The sequence below is a fragment of the Mastomys coucha genome, chromosome X, assembly GCF_008632895.1.
Source record: "Mastomys coucha isolate ucsf_1 chromosome X, UCSF_Mcou_1, whole genome shotgun sequence".
In the NCBI taxonomy this organism is placed as follows: Eukaryota; Metazoa; Chordata; class Mammalia; order Rodentia; family Muridae; genus Mastomys; species Mastomys coucha.
The window spans coordinates 74,371,553-74,379,759 of record NC_045030.1 but is presented as its reverse complement, the minus strand read 5'-3'; the positions used below and the strand labels follow the sequence as shown (position 1 = coordinate 74,379,759).

Sequence of the window (8,207 nt, the reverse complement as noted above, 5' to 3'; positions counted from 1 at the left end):
CTTTAAGGGATTTTTGTGTTTCCTTTTTAAGAGCTTCTAGCTGTTTACCTGTGTTTTCCTGTATTTCTCTAAGGGAGTTATTTTTGTCCTTCTTAAAGTCCTCTATCATCATCATGAGATGTGACTTTAAATTTGAATCTTGCTTTTCTGGTGTGTTGGGTTATTCAGGACTTGCTATGGTGGGAGAACTAGTTTCTGTTGTTGCCAAGTAGCCTTGGTTTCTATTGCTTAGGTTCTTGTGCTTGCCTCTTGCCATCTGGTTATCTGTGGTGTTTGTTTATCTTGCTGTCTCTGATTGGAGCTTGTCCTCCTGTGGGCCTATGAGCCTGTGATCTTAGGTTTGTCAGCACGTTTGGGAAGAACAGCTTTCTCCTGGGCAGGATTTGGGTAAGGATGGTTGTGAGACACCCTTAGCTCTGGGGCACAGAAGGAAACTGGAATGATCCTGTCTTCAGCTGCTCTTTTGCCTTGTGAGCTCCTGGTGGGTCCCTCTTTGGACATTTATTGAAGCAAAAGTGTTTATCTCACCTGTGGGTTCAGGGGTAAGAGCACTCTTGGGAGACCAGCTCTCTCTGGGTAGGATTTTGGTATGGAGGGCTGTGGAACACCCTTACCTCTGGGACACAGATGGATCTGCAGATCTTTAAATCTCAAAAGAAATAGGAAACTCGTTTTATCTTGTGTACCTAAAGGCTAGAACCAAGAATAACATGCATGCACATGCTGGTAGAGCAGGGAGTATTGGAAAGCCTGTAAAAACTGTTCCAGCCCTAATTCAAGGTTTTCAAAGAGAAAATAAAAGGTTTCTTGGCATGCATTTGAAGTTAAACTAGAAAATAAAGGTTATTATGAACTCATCATAAACATCATAAACACAGTAATCATTTACTAATTGGCTAATCTTTGTTCTTTTAGATATCTACTAGAAGGAAATAATGCAGGATTTGGTCCAATGTGTTATTTACCAATTTGAGCACCAATGAACACTAATGATTACATGTACATATATATATATATATATATATATATATATATATATATATATATATATATATATTTATACAATATATCTATGTCTGAGTCACTTCAGGCCATTGAATAACTTCCAATACTACAGGAAATTTGCAAAAGGAAAATATAATAAATTGCATTCTGTTTCAGACTTATAGTGGAATGAAATTAAGTTTCTATAACAAATGAAAATGAGACAAAAGCATCTATATGCCATGTGAAAATCCTCTCTTGTCTTTTATTAGTGAACATTTCCCATTTATAACTGTTGAGAAGACCACAATTTTAGTATAATTAACTGTACTTTATGTTCATTCAAATGAAATTGAAACTGCCCACCATTGTTGCTTTACACAGAGGATCCTGAGTTCCAGGTAAATACTGTCTTCTCAGACTGGAACATGAACTTCATACTTTTGTGTGATTCTGACCAGCGGGTCCTATGAGTGGTTTATGTGGTCTAACTCCCTAAATAATATAAGCTATAGCAAAATGATTGCATCGTGACCACTGAATCTATCTAATCTTGCTTACATATAAACTTTTTCGAGCCTTAGAGCCATGCTGAGGTAATTGCTACCATTCCAATTTTTAGATAGTAAAGTAGATACATAGGAGTTCAACAACAAAAATGCCACCAAGAGTACTACTAGGACCTAAATCCAACCCAGCTAGTGACTGTTTTATCCTTCTGCATGTTCTATGTATTCTCAGGTATCATGCTTCAAGGATACTTTAGATTTCTTAGCCAGAAATGAAACAAACTGTTAGAGTATGCGGATCCTGTATAGAATACTAGAGAAAATATCTCTGTTCACCCCTGCTTAATGTATAAGGAAAAAAGGCTTAAGGATGATAGCATAAATTCAATGCATTCTCTTTATTTGCATTTCTATGGTGTAAACAAATATCTAGGCTCCACAGTCTAGCATGAGGCATCTCATGAAACCACACAACCACTCTTTCTTTTATTTTTGCTCTTTCACTTTTCCCTCTCTTGTTAGTATTAACCTCTATTTTGAGTTCTCTATATAGTTTTATTTAATCAGTTATAAAGCTCAGGCCTTTCTATCCAGCCCAGACTATCAGTGACATAATGATCCGAGTCTCTTTGAATTAGAGCAACTTCCTGTCATGTCACTTTTCTGCTGTGTTATTGAGAACTTGATTGGCCTTGGGAGCATTAGAAGTAGGAAATGCTGATGGGGGAAACTTTATTGGTCACTTATATTAAGTATCCATGCCTACCACAAAGTCAGCTATGTAGAGTTTCCTCACTATCTCTTTTAGTGTATTTATAAGATGAGTCCTCTGTTGGAATTCTCTATGACTCAAAATTTAGTTATATTAGTGCAGACATTTTTTTTCAGTTTTTGAAAATAGCCTGCCCAATGTTGAATTCACATGTATTTGTGTTCTATTTTGTTAATTAATCTATTTGTAATAAAGTTATGCATAAGGAAATTAGAAATCATTGTACCATACCATACATGCAAAAATATTTGCTTCACCAGCCAATGAATCTCTCATGTCACACTTTCATGAATTATATCATTGGTTCTTAGGCATAGTCTCTGATGATCCAAGTACAGAAATAGCTTAAAGAGAAGACTGTGCTCAGAATGAAAGCCCAACTGTTTAAAACATAGCTCTATTATCAGAGCCATGCTTTTGTTGATTAAGCTTGGGAGTAAATTGTGTCTTTTGGTAAATTTATTGTAATGTTGATTATTATTAAATGATGTTTATAAAGTCTTGTGGAAATGGAATGATTTTGGATGAGTGCAGTAGCTTTGAGCACACGGAACACACCAGTGCCTTAGGAGAGGTATATACTGTAGTAAGCCTCAGGGATGGCTTGGACAAGTGAGAAATCAATTTACAAGTGAGAAATGAAGATAGAAAAAATTTTTTGGATCATCCTCCATGGCTGTGTAAATAGAGTGAATATGATGTAGATGTAAGAGGATGCTTTACACTTACCAACAGCAGAAAAGATATACTAATGTATACTTCAAAATGTGGCCCACTGATATATACATGTCAGATCTTGTATAAGTTTTTTTTATAGTATCTGTATTGTATGTCAACTTATGTCAGTTATGTTGGGCTGGAGTGGGGCATTAGTTATGGCAATTATAAAGTTTTTTATCAGGTTGAAATGGGTTTGACTGGGCTACAGTAGGCTATCGTGGTTTATGCTGTGTTTGAGACAAGTTGCTATGCAATGTCTAGTTGGGCTTCAATAACATGATCAGAACTGATCTAGGTAGAAGAGAAACTCAGTAAAGGTGTAACATCATTTTCTACTTTTCTGTTGTGTTCTGAATACTTGTGTGTTTCTAAAATTTATGTACTGACATCTATTTTCCAATGGGGGTAATACCAAGATATAGGGACTTTTCAAGTTGAATAGTTCAGTTTTCAATGAGAAAAGGGATTGTGTAATGGATTTTAGCACATTCTCTAATTCCTTCTATTATGTGAGGATACAGAGGGTATCACCCATGAAGAATGGACTCTCAGCAGATATCAAGTAAGTCGACTGGAACTTTGATGTTAAACTTCCTAGCTTTCAGAACAATGAGCTATGGTGTTTATAAATTACTAGTCTAAGATATATTTCTATAGCGGGAAAGACAACATTATTTCTAATGACAATTATGTGAGATTTATCCATTAATCTGAAAAAAAGTATTTAGTGACTAACTTCCAAGCAATAATCCCCTATCTATACACTGACGATGCAAGGATAAAACATGGATGGTATATTAATCCCAGCACTCCGGAGGAAGAGGCAGGTGGATCTCTAAATTTGAGGCCAGCCTGGTATATAGAGCAAGTTCTAGAATATCCAGGATTGCATGGAGAAACTCTGTCTTAAAACAAAACAAAACAAAACAAAACAAAACAAAAACAAAAAACCAAAGAAAATAAGTAAAATAAAAAAATGAAAATTAAAAAATAAGACATGGATAGTGTCCACCAGAAGGCAGAAAAGGAACCAGATAACACAATAAAAGAAAATTGATGTGTAGTATGTAATGTCACATCAGCTAGTTCCAATCCTCTGTTACTTGACTCAATAAAACTTTCTCTTTCACTAGCAAAGTCCATTGTGGACATATATTGATGGCTGTACAGTTGTCTTCCTTGGGCTCTTCATCCTAGACTGTTCAGTCTGGTGGTAGCACTACACCAGTGAGTATTTGTTTCCATGCTCATCATGGAGTAGAAAATCTAGTATCACACATTAATTGTTCTAGCAATTTACTATTTTTTAATATAACTGGAACCATTTGCCTTTCTCCTCCCTGCTTTAATTTTGAGGGAAGTGGGGATGTTACCATCCTGTGTTTTAAATGTGGAAAAATGTTACATTTTGGATTATTTTAATTGACCATAGGTCAGGGTAAGCCATTGTGAGAGCACAGCAGGTGGAGATATCAGGGGTCTTTTCACAGCTTTCTGTAAGTTTTGATGTTTGGGAATTCTACTATCATCTTCAGTGTTATGTAAAATGGTAGAAATTGTACTTGAACCTAACATGTACTCTGCAAAGGAGTACCATATGTGAGACATATGTACTTTGTGGGGGGAGGGAGATATGTAACAGTGTTAGATGTCCTTTCTCAGAAAGAGCATGCTGGTTACAGTTCAGAGCACATCTGCACAGTACTCTTTGTTCTAAGGAGACACTGGTTAATTATTCTACTTTGTTTCACTCAGATGCAGTGACTGAAGTGAAAACAGACATCTATGTGACCAGTTTTGGCCCTGTGTCAGACACTGACATGGTAAGTATAGTTCCTGAAAAAGGAAAAGAGAAAGATGATTCAATGGGTGAAAGGAAACAAATTGCCATTTTCCACAGCATTTTCCTAGTTAATGTTCTAAGGATACATCTTGTCCCAGGAATTTCTTACTAGCATTTTTTTTTTGGACAATTTTACTTTTTCCTTGCACCCTTTACCTGTATCCATAAATTACACTTAGCTACACAGGCATACCTGTCTCTTCTTCCATATCTTTAAAACTTGACTTAGTTCTCTATTGGCTATTATCTATCTCTTCACATTTTTCTGGCACCAATACATATTTGTCCAAACAAGTCATTTGAAGAAAGTTGTGTTAGTTACTATTGTTGGTCAAGTAACCACTAAAACCATTCAAGAAGTATGTTCCATTCACAGAGCACATGGATGGACCAATTATTCCAGAGCTTGGATCTAAATCACTTTAAATGTTCGTCCTTTTATAGATGTGGGCAGAGGGAGAGCTACAGTCAGGCCCAAACAATAGGGCAGTAGGTAAATAGCCACTGTATAGACTTTAATACGGCATGCCCAGCCTTTTTTGTGGGTGCTGGGGATCTGAACTCACATCAACCTATGCAAGCACTTTAGTAAACTAGCTCTCAGCCCTAAGAAAACATAATTTTAAAATAAATTTTTAATGCATTTTGTCTTAAAATGCACACGCACACCACATTTATTTGTTGCCACTCATTTATCACCATCCAAAAATGCATTCACATAAATGTACACATATACCCCAATCACACAGAGATTCCACACAGCCCATGGACACATACACATGCAACAGCTATCTGAACCCAGAGATGCCAATGACACATACACATAGTCTTTTCACATGGCTTGTTGTTTATTTCTCTTTTCCAAGTCTGGTTATTTCATTTTATATCCTTCATCAAGCTAAAGCAGTAGAATGTATGGATCTTTCCTTTTCCTGGTCAGGAAGAAATGCTTGGGTCAAACAAAGTCAATGTTCTTTAGCAGCACTTTCAACCCTTCTTAAGGCTGTATAGTTCATCTGAGTGAGAAGAACCTTGCTGTTGCTTTTTAAAGGTCTCCTCTTGGTGTTCTTGTGCAACAGTTGATCCCAAGATGACTTTAGTAATAAGTTGCAGCAAGAACTTATCACCAACAACAGAGTACATGAAAAAGTAAATGAAATTTAATTCAAAGTACAAGAAATGAGTTGGAAACTGGATTTAATTGGGATTTTATAGACATCATGATTGAACAGGTCATGATAACTCTGCAATAAATGGGGTGAAATAATACATGCTTCCTCAGTAGTAATATCAACACTGAGACATCAAAAGACTTTGTCCCAATTTGAGTGAATTGAGGCCATATGCCTTTCTGTAACTATCTGCTATTAGGAGTGATTAGGCCATTTTTATGATCAGATTTATGGGAAGGTGGCACAAAGGTGGCCACGACAGACAGAATGGCTACAAACAATTTGGTGAAAAGGTACTTTCAGATTGGTACTGTCTATCCGTTTACAGTGAAAAACAGATCTTGACAAATGGAAAAATTCCTCATGGTATCCCATGATCTTTTTTTTTTAAAGTTAGTTGTTATTGTTGCTGTTGTATAATGCTTTCTTTCTTAATTTTTTGTTTTATACATTTTAATTAAGATTTAGTTATCACTATTTCATTCTCTTTCTTCCCTTTCTGCCTCTCCCAATCCCTTCCTCCAACTCCTTCCATGTGCCCTTCCACACTCATATTGATAGCCTCTTCTTCCCCTATTATTATTGCTAAGATCATTTGAATTTCAGTGTTCATTGTGGAGGCTAAAGAACTGTTAAATAGGAAAGTTTAGATGTTAGTTTTAGGTATTGCTTACCCTTTCCTGAAGTTTGCTTTGACTGCTGAAACTAACTAAGGTAACAAGTACCAGCTGGAACTCTTCAACTGAGAAATTTCCTGGGAAATACAATGAGCATCCAAGTAATGATGCAAGTAAATAATGTAATCATAGAACTGACCTCCTAGCTTAATGTGAAAAAAAACCCAGAAGGTTGAGGAAAGGGGATACATATTAGACATTATAGTCATAATTCTTGCTAATAAATTCAAGTAAAATATATTATGCTTGACAAATGCTTATGGAAATTGTGCAAAGATATCAAAACTTATAAATATCACAAAGAAAAAAGTGGACATGAAGGAGAAAACAAAAGTTCAGAGAAGTGTTACTTTATTGATAATGGTATACTTGAAATCTGTTCCTCCATAGCATTGCAAAGAGGATATGTTCACTTAAGACCCTTCCTTACTAGTGTCAAGGACCACAGTGGATTGACCTATAATGAATGCCTCTCATTTCATTGCCATAAGTATATTTTCAGATGTAACCAAGAAATGTCTATATTCATGAATTTCTTCCTAGGAGTCCATGATCAGTTCTCTCCTGGGGTTTGTGTAATATGCATAGCCAGGCCACATGCATATGCTTGGAAAACCATTTTAAGAGCCACACATCACTGAAAAAAATGCTGTGGATTAGCATATGCATAATATTTCCAAATGCATAACAATAGACAGAATGGAAATGAAAGAAGAAACTCAAAATTGGAAAAAATCACAAGACTTTCACTTTAATTCATGTGTCATGGTTGTCAAACCCTATATTCTCTCTGCTAAATAGGTATGGGCCTTGCAAGATTTTTTTCTGGTACTTGCTTTGACATGGCATTGTTCAAGAGTTGAAGCCCATATAGGAAAAGTATTAAGTGCCTTTCCCAGGGGGCAAACTTAGTCTTATTATCTGGAAGATTTGATCTAAATTCCTCAGAAAACAATAGAATTCATTTGTCAATTTGGATGCAACCATCCTTAGAGAATAAAAGGGCTCAATTTTCAAAGAAGTAATTGATTGCATTTTTAGAATAGTTAGGTCAAAATCTGATTGCTTTTGGTGAAAGGTTGTGTGATACCTAAGGAACAAATAGATACTGTCTGAGTTTCCCCAACAGCTTTGATTCTGGACAAGAACAAATCTATAAAAATTGATTTATATCGCCTAACTTTTAAAACTGATTAATTAATAGGAATATCATTAAAATATGTCATATTATTAAAAAATAACTGTTAGATACATTAAAAAGTCCTTTGTACAAAACATTGAAAGCAATTCCTTTTGATATATTTAATTCCAATTAAGTTAACCACTACCAATTATTATGATATCCACTTTCCATCCTTTCATCAATTCTCTTGTTTGTGTGCACTTAGGTTGCTTCTTATTTTAAAATAGTAAACATAATGGCATGATAAAATTGGACAAACATCCAGTAAGCACATTCGTTTATTTATTTATTTATTGCACTCCAGATTTTATCCCCCCCCCGTTCACCCTCATACTGTTCCACGTCCC

At 35.6% G+C, this 8,207-nt stretch overlaps 1 protein-coding gene across 3 annotated transcripts in view; it reads left to right on the top strand.

The window, feature by feature from the left end:
* Positions 1-8,207, top strand: part of Gabra3 (gamma-aminobutyric acid type A receptor alpha3 subunit) — a 191,776-nt gene that overhangs the window by 111,908 nt on the left and 71,661 nt on the right. For all 3 annotated transcript variants that reach the window (XM_031363691.1, XM_031363681.1, XM_031363701.1), the window contains one exon: positions 4,741-4,808. In XM_031363691.1, the coding sequence (XP_031219551.1) occupies positions 4,741-4,808 (68 nt within the window). The remainder of the gene's footprint in view (positions 1-4,740; positions 4,809-8,207) is intronic.